Raw genomic sequence first — 21,608 nt, 5'->3', positions numbered from 1 at the left:
CCCCCCCACCCACAATTATGCCCGCCATTACTCCGGATGCACCACAGCATTAAGGTATACAGTCCAGATATAGAACTCTGTTCAAAATCTTTTGGTTCTAGAGTGCTGGACTGTTTCACTCTCCTTCCTGCAGAATCTACAGCCTAGGGTAATGGCAGTAACTTTAACAATACGACTGTGCTGGAATATACAGTAAATTATTTTGTTCTTATATATCGGTCAAAATTCAGCTCACTTTGATGGAGAACTTGAGGCAGTCAATTCTATATTAAAACAACTTTTCTATCACGTTAACCTCTTTAGTAAAGCTGTTATATTTAGCGATTCTAAATCAACTGTACAAGTCATTAATGCAGATGCTTATACAAAAAAAAAAAAAGAATTGCTGAAATTCACCAAAGTATCAAACACTTATTTTTATTTATTTATTACAAACTGTCTCCCAATGGAGGTAGATTCTTAAGCCTCAGTATACTGACATATGATTTACAAATATGGGCAAATCTTAAAACGGCGAATGCTAAGCTCCGCCCACGACCCCTTTCCACTTTTCCCCTAGAAGCTCACTACACACTCTAGCGGGAAAGAGTGAAAATAGGGGGTTTAGGGTGGGGGTGACATCTAGTGAAGGAAAGTGGAACAAAAAGAGTGAATGCGGCGGCATCTATGAAGCAAAAGAGAAACTTCGTCCTGTCTCCCTCTGTATCTCCAGCCTCTTCTTCTCTCTTCCTTGCTTGATGCCTCTCTCTCTCTCTCTCTCTTTTTTTTTTGCTTATGACTTTGCAGAGGGTAGGATTCGATCCGGGTATGTTCCTAACGAAACGCACGCACGCTTTTTGGCCAGGCTTTAGACCTCTCTGAGGCAAGTTGGTGGTAGAAGGGAAAATTAATCTATTTATGTTCAAGGGAACTGATGCAATGTGGCGCAGGGGAAAATAACCGAATAGCGTGGGTAGAAAGTGGCGGGCTTGTGAATTTAGCTTGGTAGGGGTTGACTGCGGGGGTGGCATAAGTGTTAGCACGTCTGGTAGAGCTTCATTGTGTCCATGTCCAGCTTTGAGTACAGGCGGAATGACGTGTTGTGATGAGCCATCACGTGGCGGGACCTGATTACAGCAAACGAGGCTCTGGTGACTATTGTGTTACTTCGAGGACAGTGCAAAGTTAACAAGTGAGTGTTGTTTTATTCAAAGTATGTGTCAGTTCGAGGAAAAAACTTATATATGAAATGTAAATATGAAATACGTGCGAGGCAGTAGGCAGTGATCCACCAGTGTTGTTTTATTCAAAGTATGTGTTAGTTCGAGATCCAAATGTTGCCTAATGCACATCAAAGTGTTTTATTCAAAGTATGTGTTAGTTCGAGATCCAAACGTTGTCTAATGCATGTTGTGTTGTGTTGTAAAATATGAAATACATGCGAGGCAGTAGGCAGTGATCCACCGAAGCGGGGCAGATAGTAGAGAGAGAGAGCAGGTGAGCGAGGTGCTGAACGGCGAGGGTGGGGATAACTTCCTCGTCTGGCGTTTGCTGTTTCACGATTTACCCACAAATATAAATACAAAGTAGAATAAGAAGAAGAAAAATTGATATGTATATTAAAGCGTAATTAAAACATATCTTAAGAGTGTAAATTATTTAAAATATGACATGACTTTTTTTTTTTTTTCCTTCAAAATTATTGTGACAATGTCATGTATTAAAGATTTAGGTAAACCAAATTATTTCCTAAACATGTTAAAGAATTTTGGAATAACACCATGGGCATCGATAAAAAGACCAATCATGTCTATGTGTTTAAGATGGTATTTTTCTTTAAAGTACTCAGTAGTCGGTTCATAAATGTCTTTCTTTTCTTGGTGAACTTCCTCAGGCTCATCAATGCTCTGTTAATATCTAATTGTAGGATCTATTATGAAGCCATGTTTGGTAGTTTCTTAATATGCCAATTTTTGTGGTCTTTGAAAATGCCAATATATCTATGAATCTAGAAGAGCCATGTGTTGCTATACAACTTTACTTTCTCTACCACCTCTCAGGATTTATTTTTTAATGTTGTAGCAATTAAAGACTTCATTTTATGGTGTCGAGCATTGCAGTAACAGTCCATGATCACAGTGGCCTTCATAAAACAGTAGTTTTGCAATGGGTTTTTTCACATTGTGGAATTCTTGGTAATGAAGATTCCTTAATAAAAGAGGACATAATGATCCAACAAATTACAAATTCATGTTTATCATTTCAATCCTCAAAAGCAATAATTATGAAAATCAACAAGAAATACATGAGAATTTAAGTAAGCAATGGAATATTTTATTAAACAGTAAAAATTTAATTCCAGGATGTCCAAGAATGAAAGCTGTAGCACTTTTTCGATTTTGTATGGCACATGTTTGTTTGGATGCCAATCTGTATAAAATGAATAATTTTCCTACTTCTAATTGTTTACTTTGTAAAGAAGGAACTGTGATTAATGGTTATGACACGCCTCAAAAACTGTAAAAATTTAACAGCTACAGATCTGGCATTACAATATTGGGAAGCAAGAAGGCAAATGGAAGAACTCCAATACTCCGAGCATTAGCAACCAACCAACCAACCAACCAACCAACCAACCAACCATAATCTAGAGTAGAATTTGTGGAGAACTCTAAGGCCCAGTTTCTTACGTGTTTTAAATATACACTATCTACCAAAAAGTAATTGGGCACTGTTTTTGCCCCTTTAGAACCTCGTGGTACCACCTCTTGTTGCTGTAACAGCAGCCATCCTGTCAGGCATGCTCTCCACTAGTTTGGGTAGGATATCCACTGGAATGCATCGCCATTCCTCTTGCATGGCACTCAGTCGGACAATGGAAGTTGGCCCCCTGTTTCAGCAGCTATTATGCAGTGGTATGCAGACAATAATGTTCACGGTTGGACTGGCCTGCACAGAGTCCTGATCTCAATCCCATTGAGCACCTTTGGGAAAATTGGACCGGCAATTGAGATCTCGGGAGATGCGGCTAACTTCCATTATCCAACTGAGTGCCATGTCGCAAGAGGAATGGATATTCTACACAAACTAGTGGAGAGCATGCCTGACAGAGTGGCTGCTGTTACAACAACAAGAGGTGGTACCACGAAGTTCTAAGGGGCAAAAACGGTGCCCAATTACTTTTTGGTAGATAGCGTGTATTAATCAATCTTCTTAACGTATCCAGCTGTTTGCTGACAACATAAAGTCCACTATAGTCCACTGTAGTCTATTCAGTTGTTGTTTTTCACGAGAAATGAGGGGTATTTTGATTGGTGTTCATTATACTGTAGATGCCTGTTGCTAGTAGCCAGAGTTGGGGTGGTAGTCAATGTATACTGCAGGGCAGTGTCTTCTGCAACTGGTATTGATGATTTTAATTTACTTCTTTTGTGGTTTATGGATGGACAGTATAGAAGAATGTGTTCCAGATCTTCATCATGATTATTACACCACAGACAAGTAGGATTATCGGAAATGTGAAATTGGTGTAGGTACAATTTGTGACAATGTGACCTGTTCTGACCCTTGTTAAAACTGTTTGAACATGTCTGGGCAAGTTTTTGTACATTTCCAGGTCATTTGGTTTCTTTTGTACAGATTGTAAAATTTTTCCTTTGTCAGAAGAGAGCCAATTGTTGATCCATAGGTTTGTAAAATGAGACTTGACTGAAGCAAAAGCACTGGATAGAGAGATCACTTGAAGAGGTCTTGGTTGAAAATATGTTGCTTGTTTTGCAATATTATCGAGTATAGTGTATATTAACCCTGAGTTTATTAACTTCAGGTTAAAATTTTAACTTGTTCTTGCGACTAATGCATTTCACCAAGCCTTCTCAGCAGAGAGTTAGCTAACACCACTTTAACCTTCGAGGGAAAGAGGGAAAATACTAATCTAGGACACCATGACTGAGAATTTGTTTTTATGAACACACCTTGTTGCGTGTTACCTACTTTCGTTTTCTTCCACAACTCCACAACAGTGAGCAAGGAAATAAGAGGTAAGGAAGAGAAACAGAAGCTCAAATTTTTCGGCAATAGAAAAATCTTTGCTAATTGAATTAACAGCTAAATATAAAGACATCATAGCATTCCTGTTCCTTCTTCTCTCTGTGACATATTGACACACTGTCAAGTCATCTGGGGGAAGTCCATTATTGGTTTCCACAGTAATGTTATGTAATATTGCTGTAGCTACAATTACTGTCAACATAGTTTGTAGTTTGCTCCGTAATCCCAAGCCAAGAACTGGGAAATATCTTTTCCAAACTCCTATCATTCGTGTTAATGTGAGCTGTATTGTTGTGTTGTGCTCTTGTTTGATGATGTAGAGTATTTCCTTAATGGATACCCACTATCACCAAGCAAAATTCCTTCATTATTGTGCCTATTTCGAATTGTGCTCTAATGTGAGAGCTTGTGAAGATAGTACCACAGTCTAGTATATGCAGTCACGAATCCCAGTACATAGGGAATATGCATCCATAGATTCCATAGATAGTTGCTAACCACTAGGATTGCTACTATCGCAATGTGAAATAGTACCGGGACAGACTATTGTTCCTAGTACCCTCAACAACTCAAGCTTATTGACTGTATATACTATACTGTGATAGTACTGTCATGTACCAATCTGGGCCACCTTGCTACTATATCCCGAATTCTGAAGTTTGCATAAGAGATTATTTAAATGTTAATAGAAAAATAACCTTTCCGGTTACAATATATTTCTGCTCTGTTGTCTCTAGGGGATTGGATTTTTACATGCGTACAATCTAGTGCACCCAAAACTCTGGAAAATGGTACATTTGATAGAAGTCACGAATAACATGGAAGGAAACTTTACATATTATCTTTGTCTCATTGATGCTATAGCTGCAGGTACCTTAGAAACAATTCTACTAACAGTAACTTTTGAAACTCCAACATTGTCTTCAATTATTATATGAAAAGACCCTATAGCATAATATTTTAATGTTGCTACTACCTGCAGCGTATGAAGGAGAGCCCTGTTTCTCTCGTGAATTTCGACAATCTTACTGACTACAGCTTTCAACAATCTATACCTCCTTAGAAATTGTTCCTGAGATAGGTTTTGAAAATAATTTCTCAAACGTCTCTCTATATTAAGAACACCATTTAACCAGTGGTGTGCAGTAGCGTGACGTGAAGGGAAGCGGTGCCTGTATCTATGCCATTGCTCGAATGGGCTTCAATGCCTGTTGCCTACATACAGTGTTTCCATGGAATCGCTTCCCCTAAAACATCGCACTCCGCAGCATTTAATACATCTGAATAGAACAATTCTGCATAAAAAACATGATTTACAGGAGCCATATTGTTTTTAGCCCCAAGTTAAACATTTAACCCAACTTAACCTCAAGTTTAACCCTGTGTTAAAACTAACTTCTGTTGATGAAACAGAATTTTAGCCATAAATAGAAAAGACAGGGAATTAAATGTTCTATAGTTGAGTCATAGCCAGGATAAATATTTGAATGAGGATGTAATATGGTCGAATCTGCAAGCATCGCTGATGAATCTGATACACATTTTGTACAACACTGGAGCTTGTTGGGAAGTTCACTTGTTAAGTGTGTAAGTATTATGTTGCAATAGTCAAATGGTAAGACGAGGATTTGCACTAAAGTTTGTTTTCATTTTAGCAGGAGGAAGTTTCTGAACAGGATAAGAGAATGCATGGTATAGCATATTGTCTTGGATATTTATTTGGTGTTCCCAATTTAAATTTTCATCTAAGTAAATGTCGATGTTTCTGACGACGGAATGATACGGAATAGTGGCATTATTTACTGTAATGATTGGGATATGTGCTGTTCATTGTGTTCAATAGCCTCTTATGTCCAATTATTATAGCTTGTGACTTGCTAGCATTTAACCTAAGTCCGAACTTATTCGCCCATAAAGAAACTTGATTCAGTTCATGATTGTGTCAATAGTTACATCAATTTCGTCTGTTCAGGAGTATTTATAGAGTTGTAAGTCATCTGCATAAATGTGATATTTGCAGTAGTGTGAATTTGTAGTCACATCATTAATATTTAAATGAAAAAAAAACAGTTGTCCAAGCACAGTACTTTGAGGTATCCCTATTTTCCTGTATCACCAAAGTGAAAACCGATTTTGTACTGAGACACATTGTTAACGATCACGAAGATAGTTCATCAAATTAATACAGTTGTTAGATAAGTATAACGTTCTTAGTCTTGCAAGTAGAAGATCAAGATCAACACCTTTTTATGGTGGATTTTAGGTGGGTTCAGCAGTGGAGCCACTACCAGTCCATTTGGACAAACATTTGGAAAAAATACAACAGGATTTGCATCTCCAGCCTTTGGATCAACAGGCACTTCATTATTCGGAAGTGCAACACCCACTACTGGTGGACTGTTTGGAGGTGCAACAGCAACACCTGTTTTTGGACAAGCTCAGACTACACAACCATCAGCATTTGGTAAGATTTTCAAACTATTTATTTTGTAATAGTATTCTTGTTCGTATATTCGTTCATTCATAGCTTTTTGCCCAGTGACAGGTCTTTCTGTGCAAACCCAGCATTCTGCAATCCTATTTTCTGTCTTCCATTTAGTCTCTGCATATGATCCATATATCTTAATGTCGTCTGTCATCTGATACGTTCTTCTTCCTCGAACTTTTCTCCTGTTCACCATTCCTTCCAGTGCATCCTTGTTTGCATAAGGAGACCAAAATTATACTAATGGCCAGTTGCAGAAATGTTGATCAAACCAGATTGTGATCGGAGATCACTTGATATCTCGTTTACTTGACTGACAGATTGAGTTGCAGGAAAGTTAATATACTACCAGATGGCTATGGTCAACAGATTGTCGATTTGATTGAGAAATTAATATAACAACAGCACCAAATCAGCTCGCAATACAACTTTCAGCTGTTTAGTGGCAGTAAATGAACATTAAATTTGTCATTATATGTATGCTTTGTAGAGGTTAGGAGATCAAGATAATGTGTGATTTCAATAAGAAGAAATCAAGAGACTCAAATTTTAGCTCCCTGATAAATCTCTATTATTAAATATAGTGGAGGGATATATGCATATTATTGAGAATAAAGAAATGGTTGTAATAATACACTCAAGCGTAGTTGATTGCTTCCTACTCGGCTTGAAGCTAAGACCCATTGATAAATATGGAAATCTCCTTTTCACAACTCCACATGTGCTTTCTACTTCCGTGTTCATATGTGAGTTGTGTTATACAGTTCCTCTGGTTCAGTCCTTGGATTAGACACAAGTGTCTGCAGAAAAATAGAGCAAGAATAGGCAATATCACCCAAGACTATCTGAAATGTCCCAGTGTAATTAGAAGCTGATTCATTGGAGACAGAGGATAGTTTCTTTTAGTTTGTCTACAAATAGCCTATTTCTTTCAATTTTTTAAAGTGCCAGACAACAAGATTCTGTACTTTACCTAAATCGTTTTGAAACTCCTTTTCTTCAAACATAAAATATAACTCGTCTAGTCTTTATATGTTCCATTGTCTTAACAATATTTCCTGCTTATACATTTTAAAAAATTCATCTGAAGAATCCAATAGTATAATATTTTCCCAAAGAATATCTAATGGATATATAAACATAACACATGGACAAACTTGATCGGAGAATCATTATTTGACCAGCAAAAAATTGCTGATCAAATCTGATGACAGTTTGATTGCCGATCAAACATAGATTGTTATTTGTGCAACAAGAATGTAACTGATTGCCAATCAAACTTCAGTTAACCATCAGTCAAAGTCCGATCATAAATGATTAACATTTCTGCAACTAGCCATAAGCCTCTTAGATTGGCCCATTGTGCACTTCATCTATAAGGATTAAGTAGGTTGCCAAGAAGCAAGAAATTCGCTTATGATAACTTGTATGTATCCACAGTAATCTGAAGGCACCCTGTCTCATTTTATCCTCCCATCTTTTCCTGGGTTTTTCAGCCTTTCTTTTACTATAAATTTGTTGAGATAGAACTTTCCTCAGGGTCTTATCTTTCTCCATTCTCACATGTCCTGCCCATTGCAGTCGTCTTAATTTAATAAATTTGGAAACTTTTAACTTCTTTATATAAGTTATATATCTCTGTTTTATTACCTTATTCTGCATCCCCTCTCATCCTGAACTGGGTCATAAATCTGTCTTAAGATCTTCCTCTCGAAGCTGTCCAACATTTCCTCCACTTTACACAGCATAGTTGAAGTTTCATATCCATAGCACAATATTGGTCTGATCATTGTTTTATATATCCTTATTTTGTTATTCCTATGAAATGATCTTGACCTAAACAGATGATTAATTGAAAAGTATGCATTGTTTGCCATATGAGTCATACCACGTCAAATCGCACAGCAATAAAACACGACCTTCTCGTAAATGGTCGAATTTTTTTTTTTCATGAAATCCAGCCATCAAATAAAGAGACTCGTATTGTTTTATTTTCACAATTATTAATTATTTGTGTAGTTATGACTATTTGAAATTACGCAAATTATGCGCGCACTGTTACATAAACTCACTTGGAACTCTGTGTCTACATATAATTGAGATTTGTGATTTGGCACATTTGAAGGAACTAAATATAACACTTTTTATTACTTTAGACCTATCACAAATAAGTTAAAATTTGGCCTAATTTTTTAATCGTTTCTTTTTCAAAGAAAAGTTACTATATTAAATAGCCAAGTTAAAAATCTGAAAAAAATATAAACTTGTTCCCTGATGTACAGTATTATCTGTAAACTACTGCATTTAGAAATGTGGGATCTGCACACATACATTTGTAACAATTTATTTTCCGGAGGCATGCACGCGATTGAGATTCTCAGCTAATGAACTGCTTGCGGCCATAGACTAGAAGGCTGCCCGCGAAAGTTTTACGAAATCCCCTATTGCATATAATAACTGATATCGCCACACTACACAACAAATGCAGTCATTCATCAAATGATTAATACCTTAAGGAACAGTAAATATCTTATCTAAAATGATTTTATTATTGTCAGCTCAGCTAAGAGGGGGAGCCCTTCACAATGCTGTATGTTTATACTGTAATATAGCCAAGTGTTTAACGATAGCAAGACTGGGTAAGGCAGTAAACTTTATGGCAGTAAACAGATGGCAGGCTACAAATATAAAAGAAAAATAATCAGTCAGGGTTTGAATTTCATGCAGTGACGTGACTTCTATACAACATGAGTGACGGTAAAAATCGCATAATATTATATAACAAGTGTTTAAATCCATTTGACCTTCCTAATCACGCTTTTAAAAAGAAAAGTACACTAAGATGCGTAAGTCGCGATTTATTGATAAAGCTCAATTTAAAAGAATCTTTGAATGTGCGAATATGTGATTCGTTCCGTAAAAAATCTATCAACTTCTGGATAGATCAGGTGAAATTATATTGTCGTGTGAATGCAAGAACTAGGTAACTCGAAATTTGCGTTTTTTAGTTACCTCTTTTATAGCATAGAAAAAATCGCACAAAATGTAATGCAAGAACTTGGTAACTGATCGAACGATACCAGCGATATCTATTTTCCAATATAACAAATAGGTGAATGAAAACGAGACATATTCCTTAGTGCAATAAATAAGTAAATAGGCAGTGTCACAAAATATGAAAAATCAAGTTACCTAGTTCTTGCATTCACACGACGATATGTGAAGCCGGTAGTTCTTGTGATAATAATAAACATGAATCAAATGAAAGTGCGGACAGAGAAAGTGATTATACCAGTTCTTCTTCTAGCAGTTGTATGGATACAGTGCTAGAAATCAGTAATATTGAGGAATTAAACAAGACCTTGATGTCAATATCAAGAAAAGAAAACTACAACAAAAACAATACCCCTGTGAAAAGTTTAAAAAAGTAAAAGGCTCCCTAGCAAGTAAAGTTTTTCATGTAGAAGATGCATTGTCATCCCTTCAAAAGTCAGCCATATTTTATTTTTGACGGAATGCAAAGAAAATGTACAACCTGAAAATTACATATTTTTGTTGCAGACTTTTCCGAAAATTACTAATTTGTAATACAAGATTCAGCACAAGGTGTGCATTGGAAAAATGCCAAGCCACAATACATCCTTTCGTAGTATATTTCAAAGAAGATACAGAAATTCGTAACAAAAGTATTGTTGTCATCTCAGAAATCATGAAACATGACACCGATTCCTTTCACTTTTTTCAATCCGAGGCAATCAAATTCTTAAAGCAAGAATTCAAAGATATAAAAAAATCGTCTACTTCTCGGATGGATCAAGTTCACAATACAAAAACAAAAATTATTTTAAAAATAATTGCTTACATGAAGATGATTATGGAATTAGCGCTGAATGACGCTTCTTTGCAATGTCGCATGGTAAAGGTCCATGTGATGGCATTGGAGGAACTGTTAAAAGACTTGTCACGAGAGCCAGCCTATACAACATCCTATAACAACACCCCCCCCCCCCAAAAAAAAACCAACTGTTTGATTGGTCACAAAAAACATTTCTAATCTGTCATTTATATTTTGTCCATTGAATAAAGAAGATAGGCAAATGAAAATTTAAAGTGTAGTGTGAATGAAAACAAACATTTAAAAAGCATAATGTACAAATACTTGAAGATATCATAATAAGTAAATTAGCAGTGTTTCCTCGAGTACTTGATCCGTACTGGGTGTAATGTTGCAACGTTCACTCGATCATCCAGCGCCGATGAACCTCCCAGCATGCTTCAACGCTTCCTGTCCACTGCTGCTGCACTGACAGCTACACATTGTTTCGTAAGTAATTAAATGCCCATTAAACTATTGGAGATCCCATTGTGATTTTTTCTGGAATTATTAAGAATACTTCAGTGCATCTAATAGGCATTTTTTTAGATTTTTAATACGGCTATTTCACATTGATATCTAACTTTTAAAAATTGAATCATAAAAAAATTATTTGTAATACTTATATTATATTTAGTTAGTAAATATTTAATAAAAGGACAGTAATTTAAGCTTTTAAATGCATTAAAAAAAAATTGACATGAATATCCTCAGAAATATGACACTTTAAATGTTGCATTGTGCGACATTTTTCACGAATTTTAACATGCAATATTTTAATACTGCCGATTTTAAATGACTAAAAGAAATGGGTTCCACAGAAGACAAAAGCGAAATTGTAGAATTAAACATATGGAAGCTAGGCTGCCATTTTAAAATTTATGCTATGTACAGTCCTCCTAATAATAAAACTAATTTCTCAAATCTTCACATTACTAATAAGACAATATTAATAGGAGATTTCAATGCCCATTCTCGAATATGGACTCAAATGCAGCTGGGAAAGAAATAGAAGATCTATTGAACTCCAGTACATTACAACTAGTTTATAACAAAACAGATCCTCACACTTATCTCCATTATAATGCTACTCTAACATCACCCGATCTTCTCTTAGTATCGGCGGACATATAGAAAAACATCAAAAGGGTAATTTCATGTTGTATGATTTATCCGATAAGCAGGTTGTAATACAATGTTAACATTGAAATATACCGTCTATACTTATCTAGTATTATATGATTAATTATAACATAAACGTTTTCGGCACTAATGTGCCATTTTCAAATGTATGAAAATTTGCCTAATTATATGTTCAAATAGGTGCACATGAACTTTGTGAATGAAACATATAATGTGTACCCTGGTGATTTCATGTCACATATAAAACAATCTGTTTGTAGATAATTAATGATTAAAAATTAAAAATACACACTTATTACTAACATTTAAAATTTGTTTTTCTGCTGCAATTATCCATCAATTTGTGGAACACTGGGGTTGTCTTGACGTATTGTGTGGTCAAATGCAGTTATTCATTTACTTGAAATGTTGTAACCTTACACTAAGATATTCACTATTAAAATTCTTTATGTTGATTCGTTATTATTGCACCAAGGTTTCTTGTTGTTTGTTCACTTTCACATATCACAACCCCAGTGTTCCACAAATCGATGGATAATTGCAGCAGAAAAACAAATTTTAAATGTTAGTAATAAGTGTGTGTTTTTAATTTTTAATCATTAATTATCTACAAACAGATTGTTTTATATGTGACATGAAATCACCAGGGTACACATTATATGTTTCATTCACACAGTTCATGTGCACCTATTTGAACATGTAATTAGGCAAATTTTCATACATTTGAAAATGGCACATTAGTGCCGAAAACGTTTTATGTTATAATTAATCATATGATACTAGATAAGTATAGACGGTATATTTCAATGTTAACATTGTATCAAAAGGATAGTTCTAGAGGATCCAGGATCTGGTCACAGAACAGTTACAGCTACCATTACTTTCAGTATACAAGAAAGCAAGGATGGACACCATTCTAGAATCTCATGGAACATCAAGAAAGCTAATTGGACCAACTTCTCAAAGCCTCTGGAAAGTGAATTACATGAGAAAAACATTGATCTCACTGAACATCCCAGTAAAATATATAAAAAATTGAATGCAAAAATATTGAAGTGTGCGAAGCAAAATATTCCTAGAGGATCTGTTAGAAAATATAAATGTTTCTGGTCTAAAAACCTTGATGAGATTAAAAAGCAACGGGACGACCTGCGTAAAACTGCTGAGCAATCAAAGAATATGGAGGATATCCAAGCTTGGAGACAAAAGGCTGCACTCCTGAAAAAATCTATTCTAGAAGCGAAAAGAAATTCATTTAATGACTTCATATCTAATTTCAACTTTCAAAAAGACAGCTCAAAATACCATAAATTTCTTTCCAATATGCAACAGAATAAAACTATACCCAAAAAAGAACCAATATTGGTTAATCTGCTTCACTCTGATACAGAAATTGCCAATGCTTTTGCCCATCACTATGCTCAGGCACAAAAGAAACGTACTCAATCAAGAAAGCAATCCAAAGTAATTAAAAATAAAACATCAGATCTCATAAATGAGAAGGTAAAGTATAAAAATAAAATATCAGATCTCATAAATGAGGTGGATACTTTAACAGATGATATTTTCAACACTCCTGTTACAATGAAAGAACTCAATAGGGCAATAAGAATCCTGAAAAACAAGAAAACACCAGGAGAAGACAAAATTCATCCCGAGTTTATCAGATATCTAGGAATAGAGGCTAAATGAACCACTCTTGTTTTTTTTTTTTTTTTTTTTTTTACAAAATCTGGTCTACAGGATTAATACCATCCCAATGGAAGAGTGCTGTTGTCATTCAGATTTTAAAAAAAGGTAAAGATCCTACATGCATGGCAAATTATAGACCAATCTCGTTAACTAGTGTTATGGCAAAGTTAATGGAATGCATAGTCTCTCAAAGGTTAAACTGGTATATTGAATTTAATAAATTATTAGCTTATGATCAAGCTGGCTTCAGGAAGCGTAGATTGACTGTTCAGTAAGTTACTAAATTTAGTCAGGACATAAAGGATGCCTTAGATAGAGGTAACATACTTACTGCAGTCTTTGTTGATTTTAGTGCTGCATATGACTCAGAGAGAAACTGATATATAAACTTGCTCAATTAGGCATTAACTCTAACATGCTTCGATGGTTAAAGGCTTTCATTGATCAACGTTCATGTAAAGTCCGTTTTGGATCTTCCCTTTCAAAAAGCAATTTATTGCAAACTGGCGTTCCTCAAGAAGTGTTAAGTTGTGTTTTGTTCAATATATACATAAATGATTTAATTCAGGAATTAAAATCTATACCCAACATAAGATGCCTATTGTATGCGGATGATTTAGTCTTTTATACTGAAACATCCAAAAGAAAAGCTGAGTCAGAAACCACTAACATTCTTAACACAGCACTCAACATCCTGGAACATTGGTGTGACCACAATAACATGAATGTAAATATGACTAAAATTATGTTCCAAAACTTCTCTTCAAGTCATCAAGCCATACACCCTAACCTAAGATACAAAGATATTCCACTTCATCAAACAGATGTATTTACGTATTTAGGAGTGTCCTTTGATAGGAAACTAAAATGGTCTCACCAGGCAGAAAAAATTATATCCTCATCATCCAAACGGTTAAATGGAATTAAACGAATTGCAGGTTCAAAATGGGGTTGTGACCGCACTATCCTACAAACAGTATATAAAATGTATATACTACCTCAAATATTGTACTGTTGTGAACCCCTAATAACAGCTTCGGAGACAGTATTAGATAAAATTGATCAAGTGCAAAACCAAGCCCTACACCTCCTCAGTGGTGGAGTCAAAACCACTCCAATTAATGCCATGCTCCTCTTAACAGGATTTAAACCGATTCATAGATTAATTGAAGAGAAGGCACTAATTCTATACGAAAAGCTATTGAGAATTCCAGGAGACCAATTCTGGGAATCTTATCATAATGTCGAAAGAACGTTGAAAACACAGCACGGATTTATACAAAGAGTAATGAAATTGAGGGAAATATATCAGATTTGTAATACTCCAGAACCTCTTCCTCAATTTTTAAATCCAATACTTTCTAACTCCATCTTATTCTCCTTAGATTTGGAAGATGATGTTTGAAAAAACAAACACCAGTAGATATATTAAGATCCCTGGCTCTTGAAACAATTAACCTCAAGTATCCAGCAACTGAGTGGCTTCGTGTTTATACAGATGGATCCAAATTGGAGGATGATATTAATGTTGGTGCTGGTGTATACAGCGATATCTTTGCCTTCTACTGGATGTTCATTTCAAACCGTGTCATGATGTCACTGGTGTTGAGTCAGCGATTTGAAGCGAGTTTCAGCTTATGTGTCAGAGAAGTTGCCTATTATTCAAGGTGTTCAATCTGAACTTGAGAATGTGTACGGTATAACTTGAACGTCGTAGCAACAGATGGCTGTCTGTACGGTCTGTGTGCTACCATAACCTGTTTCCAACTGTGTTTTGCGCGGCCAAGTCGTACGCAGGGTATTTGTTATCAGTTGCGTACCGCAACATTCCACAACACAAATCAAATGCTCCGTATCCATGTTGACCATCGAAGTTAATGTCAACAAATACGTAAGTAATCATCTTAACCCTCTCCCCATATCCCGACAGTAAGAAAAAACTCAACTCAGTACATGTTTCGAAACAGTTCACATTCCTGCCACTACCGGCATTACCGTACATATCGGTAAGTACTCTTCTGAATGAACGCCGTACTTGCTAGGCAACTTCTCTGGCAGATAAGTAATACACCTCTGTAGAAGTGTAGGGAGATTGAATTCTCTAGGCTCATCGACTAGCCACGTGACGGCATACAGCGAGCCATGACACACTTTGAACTGAACACCCAGTATACAGCGGTAGGCACCCATAGGTCAGCTTATGATGGTGAAATTGAAGCTATCAGGGTAGCCTTAGCTCAACTGATATGTCATCAAGCTAAATTCAAGAATGTCGTCATCCTGTCAGACTCCAAAGCAGCCATAGAATCTGTAGGTTCCTCAGACCCTGAGTCTTCATCAATCCAAGACTGTCAAAATGCCTTACAACTATTACAAGCAAAACACAAAATCGTGGTACTACAGTGGGTCCTCGGGCACTGCAACTTATTTGGCAATGAGCAGGCCGATGCCTTGGCAAAAAAAGGTGCTAAAATTTTACAAACATCTCCTAAACTAACACCCTTCCAGACAATAAAATTATACATCAAAGAAGTTGCCCACAACATCCACTCCCATGAGATTGCAGAAAGAATATATGGCAAACACTGGAGAAGGGGCCTTCTATCAATACCTAATGGACCAAGAAGATTGGTAGTCGCGCATTTCTGCCTTGCAACTGGTCATGACTGCTTGGCGCAGCATCTCCACCTTTTCGATAATTATCAACATCCAACCTGTACCCTTTGTGACCTTCAAGAAGCGATAAATAGGGATCATCTCCAACGCTGTCCAGCTCTAAAATCACTGACTGAATGTGCCAGATACTGGGAAGCGAGAAGCCTCATGCCTTTGTTTAGTTCTTAGTTTTTTAGTTCTTTAAGGATTTTGTTTAGTTCCTTCATTAGATTTAATTTTATGTTGTATTAAGTTAATTGTTTTAATCTTGAGGTTGTGTTTAGGTAAAAGATAAGATATGTATGTACCTGTCATTCAAATGAATGAATGAATGAATGAATGAATAAATAAATAAATAAATAAATACATACATGGATGGATGGATGGATGGATGGACAGATGGACGGACGGGCTCAGGAGGAAATAAACATATACTTGTTGGTTTATTAGACCTATAGAGTATAAACGCAATCAGAAATATGAAGGTCAAAATTTGTATAATTTTGTGCGCTTTGACGTGGAATGACTCATGTGTATCCTTTCTTGGATTTCAACTGATTCATTGTTTGTTGTTAATCCCAGGTATTTAAAGTTTTCCAGTCTTTCTATATCCGTATTATTTAATTAAAATACTTTATCATGTATATGATTCCTGGTTTGCACTACTATTTTAGTTTTGTGTTTATACTCGGTTCTACCTCCTTAGCTTTCTCCTCTAGATCTGTATACTGCTTCCATTGCCTTTTTGGATCTTCCCAATATATTGACATCATTATCATACCCTACTAACTGGACTGATCTATACATAATGGTTGAATCCACTGACACCTCCAATTTACTGGTAATATGTTATAGAGTCAGATTAAATAGGATTGGGACCAATCCATCTCCTTGCTTTAATCCATTCTTTACTTGCAGCTAAGCTGTCAACTCTGACTATTTTTACTTGTGCTGTGATGTTAACCATTGTTGCTTTAATCATCATATTAATTTACCAGTATTTTGAATGAAATCAGGGCTTCATATAGTTTTCCTCTTATTATTTTGTCATAGCCTGGTTAAAATCGACAAATACCTCATAAATGTCAATACCATATTCCCATAATTTTTCACTTGTCTAACTATGGAAAGTTGATCTGTAGTTGAGTCATAAATGATTCAGAGAATGTGATCTGTTAGTATTTCTGGTAGGTAATGTGAACCCCATGGGCCATATTCATAGACATTCTTAGCATGGGCTTCCAGTGGATGATCAGCGAACTAATGTTTTTCGTATTCATAAACCAATGTTAGCGATATGATATGAATTCTGTACAAGTAATCAGTCAATAGCTGGGGCTAGTTTAGCTCGCTCGGAGCGTGGGCTAGCGAAATGTCTATGCATAGCACCCTAAGTGTCTATCACAGATCTGTGAGATCAATGTTACACAAATATCTCTGTAGATTTTACGTAATTAATATATTAATGATCTATTAATTTCAGATTCTTGAAATTTACGATTGAAACACAAATAGGTTTCTAAATTAATTTATTATGAAGGGAGTTACTAAAATCAAATCATATGCATTCAGTGAATAACTTATTCTCTCATAGCTACAACTTTTTAATTTCTTGTTTTGAGGTCAGTAGATCTGAAAAGATCAAGAAAGGCCAGTAATGCAATAGGCAGTCTTAGTTTCTAAGCCCTTTTGATCTCAATTCTATTTCCTGTCATCTTTTTTGTGGCCCATTAATCCCAATTTAGTTTGATTCTCAGATAATGGATAATGAGGCTCAATTTTGCCTTCAGAATTTGGGGGAGGGGGAGAGGGGGCATATTTCCCTCTGGATTTTTGTGAATTTTTGTTCTGTCATTGTGGTCATCCTATTTTCAGCTGTAATTTTAGCCATTCTGTACATTGTTTTCCTTTTTTATATCGTAGTTCTTTGCTCTATCCATAATTTTTTCGAAAATTATTCATAAAATTTTCATTCCAAATATTTGTTGTTACGTTTTTGTAGTAGATTCTCGATTTTGTAACTTAATAAGTATGAGTGTTACAGGTTGATTGATGAGGTCTATCCGGAAAGTATCCAGTCATTTAATATTTTTAAAAAGTACCCTACCTAGGACAGTTGAACATTAGTTCTCTTCAAAGTACATTCCCTGGGATCTCACACACTTTGCTTTGTCCAATTCACTTTTCCTTTTCTTGTCCATGGTCTGCAATCTCTTTCCTTTCAGTGGCATTTATAGCCCTGGAAAAGCTAGGAGTTTTAAAGAACATATTCTAGGCTATATTATTTTGATAGATCTGGATAATGTGATGTTTCTACCAAGAAAACTCTGCATGGGATGGTAAAAATTGCTACGCACATTGTCACTAATTTTGTTTCAAAGCATTTCATGCCAAGAAACTTCATAAAAATTCTGGAACTTTTGTCTGTAGAATTCCCAGATTTCCTTCCAATTCTCACTCTTTCACTCACTGATGTTCATTGATTACAGCATACACACTTGCAATAGTTTTGGTTGTTCTCCTTGTTGTAGGTCTTCCAGAATGTGTATTGCATGTTGTGTATTCCCAGTCATCATAGAAGCATCACTACCACAGTTTTATCTTGGTTTTGCTCATTGAATCATCCTTGAAAGCCCTCTCAATTGTTTGATTAGTTTCTGCAGATAAATGTCTGTGTTGGAAGCATACTTGATGCAAATTTAATGATCTGTTTACTGTGCCATTGTGGATGGGATGGTCACATAGTATGCAAGCTTCTCAGTGGTGTCTTACTGCTGACTGAGTAGCCCCATGGAAGAATGACTCTTCGCTTATGTACAGTTTGATCACCTCTGACTTGTTGTCGACTAACATGAAGGCAACATGACTGCTTCTGGAGATATTTATAATGGCTGGATGCTTTTCAGACAAATCTTTGGAGATATTTGTAATGGCTGGATGCTTTCTAGACAGACCTTTAAGTGTATGTATTTCAACCTTACTATGAGATTGTGCTATATTAAACACATTTAAATATCCAGGTATACAGGCTGCCTGTACCTTTACATCTTGTTTCGTGATCTCTTCCAATAAATTCTGTCTCAAAAATATTTCAGTATCGAGATAGTTAAAAGTCATGATCTACAGTATAATAGTACTTAAATTTGTAACATATCTGAGTGCTTTCTTGAGAAATTGCCATTCATTCTTTGCTGATTGTTGAGAAATTTTACACATATATGCAGTAGTTGCTGTGCTCTTCTATGAAATAAAGTTAATTTGTTTTTGTATTTTATTCTGCAATGCTATAATTTCCAATTTGTATATTGAAATTGATATTTTTGTGTTCCACACAGAATTGTCCAAAAAAAAAAAAAAAAAACAGTAAACCAAAAGATTTCGTATTCCTTTCAGATCACTGAAAACATGTTAAGTGACAGTATAAACAGCAATGTTGTAATATTCTCATTTATGTTGTTAGTTTCCTTGGTATATCTTTTCTTTGTAGGTTTTCCTTCAAGTACAACAAGCAGTAATTTGTTTGGTAGTCAGCCAAATGCAAACACAGGCTTATTTGGTGCCAGTGGTACTTCTGCATTCGGCCAGAATAAACAGCCTTTTGGTGGTTTTGGGTCCTCCACTGGAACTGGATTATTTGGCCAGCAGCAAACACAACAGCAGACTCAAGCCACTCCGTCATTGTTTGGTCAGACTGCAGGCACAACAAGTACAGGAATATTTGGTTCAGGAGGTGAGGGAACTTATAACTGTATACATGTTATGTAATTATTTAAATGGGTAATTCCTAATTCTGTCAGTAAAATTTTATGTGTATTGAAGTATACATTGGTCTGGTGGTTAGAGCACTGGACTTACAATCATGTGGACCCAGGTTTGATCCCCAGCATACTCCCAATTTATAACTTGTATTGAGCAAGCCTGTGGTCCAGATAACACAGGTTTTCTCCAGGATCTGCGGTTCCTCTATGGCATCCCAACAAATTCCTATCATCGCATCTAATCGAGGGTGTAGCATAGACTGACTTCCTGTGGCACAGCCTGGGCAACGACCTCTTGGACAACTGGCTCCATATGGGTGAATGACGAACAGTCAAGTATCCACCATTAGTTAAAAAAAAAACACACACACATTGAAGTATTGTATTGGTTATGTGCTATGGATCTTTCTACTAAAATAACTACATATTATATCATATTAATAAGAAAAGTTTAAAGTGATTCTTTTGTATGCTGAGAGCACGTTGTACTTAATTACAGCACAAATAATGAAAATAATCTATCAAATATGCATGATTTAAACAAAATACGGAATTATTAAATGAGATGTTCAGGATTTCATACTCATAAATAGCATCAACGTGAATATTTGATTTCCTTTCAACTATTCTGAATCATGTCAAGTATGTTAGTTTTTGTTGCTTCATTGCAGTGTTGCAAGGAACAATATTATCCCCGCGTCAATAGGTGTTTGAGATTGGTTTAAAAAAAAAAAGCTACTGGTACTTAAAATGCAAAATTTGGTTTTATTTGTTTTTATTTTTGATGTTAGACAACTCCTTGCTTTACTACAGTTGGAACCGAATATAATACAGAAAATGTGAACCAGTAAATAGTAGTAACATTAAAGTGATTACGCAAACGTATTGTGATAGTAAGCATAGATTATTGCCAGATGAATATTTTTACATTATAAAAATAGGGTTCTAGAATTCTACACAAAAACTATTTTTAGTGAATCTAAAAGTCATTTTTCGAGAGCTATTCTTGTTGTGAAGTATAGAATTTTAATGTTAACATTTCATATTCTTAACAAAATGAAGGTTATTGGAAGGAAAACAGTCTGTAAAATGCTTTAAGAATATAAAACATGTAAATTAAATAATTGTCAAGAGTGTGTGTAACAGTATGAAGATTGTTGAAATAGAACACCTTGAAAAACATGTAATTACTATTTTAGAAAGAGTTAATTATGTGGGTGCTGTCTGTGCTAATGAAAATTAGACATTAAATCAGATACAAGGAATATTTAGTCGGCAAAAATGACATTGGAACATTTGGTAGAAGGACAAAACACTTTGAGATAAAAGTAATTCAGATATACGAATGTAACTTGATATAATCAACTTAGGCTAATAGTGAGAATATAACAGGAACAGAACTGACATGCAAACATGTTGAAATTACTAACAGAGATATGAAGGTTGGAACTTTAATAGTGGCAACTATGTATTTATTTATTACCAGGGAACGGATTTATATGGACTAAAAATATATGAAATATGTAAATATATATGTAGTTATTTTTACCAAAATATGGAATTAAATATGGATTTTTACCAAAATATGGAATTAAATATGGATAAATAAAAAAATGACTATGTACGTTAAATATTGGTACATTTTAATCAAACTAAACAAAAAATATAATGGACGTACCTTATCTTCCAATGTAGTTTCAACAAAACACAATTTTTATTGTCTGTTACCATAACAATAGGTTACAAACATTTCTTTCAAGTGCTGAAAAGTGAATCTTCTTCTATTGTCTCTGAGGATAGATTTATACTGACTAAAAGAGCGTTCGACGTCACAAGAAGTAACTGGTACATAATTCAATTTCACAATGTCTGCTGGGGATAAGTCCAAGTTAATCTTCACTGTTGATTCACCACTCATCACAGCAACAACCTTTTGTAGTTCTTCATATCCAGGGTTTTTTGAAAGTACAGT

The 21,608-nt window shown here is 35.3% G+C and overlaps 1 protein-coding gene across 4 annotated transcripts in view; it reads left to right on the top strand.

The window, feature by feature from the left end:
* The window catches only part of Nup98-96 (nuclear pore complex protein Nup98-96), a 431,225-nt gene that overhangs the window by 99,468 nt on the left and 310,149 nt on the right, over positions 1–21,608 (top strand). For all 4 annotated transcript variants that reach the window (XM_069823886.1, XM_069823885.1, XM_069823884.1 and 1 more), the window contains exons 3-4: positions 6,293–6,493; positions 19,366–19,608. In XM_069823886.1, coding sequence (XP_069679987.1) covers positions 6,293–6,493; positions 19,366–19,608 — 444 coding nt within the window. The remainder of the gene's footprint in view (positions 1–6,292; positions 6,494–19,365; positions 19,609–21,608) is intronic.

This window comes from Periplaneta americana, chromosome 4 (genome assembly GCF_040183065.1).
Source record: "Periplaneta americana isolate PAMFEO1 chromosome 4, P.americana_PAMFEO1_priV1, whole genome shotgun sequence".
Classification (NCBI taxonomy): Eukaryota; Metazoa; Arthropoda; class Insecta; order Blattodea; family Blattidae; genus Periplaneta; species Periplaneta americana.
This window is presented reverse-complemented; position numbering and strand designations above follow the sequence as displayed.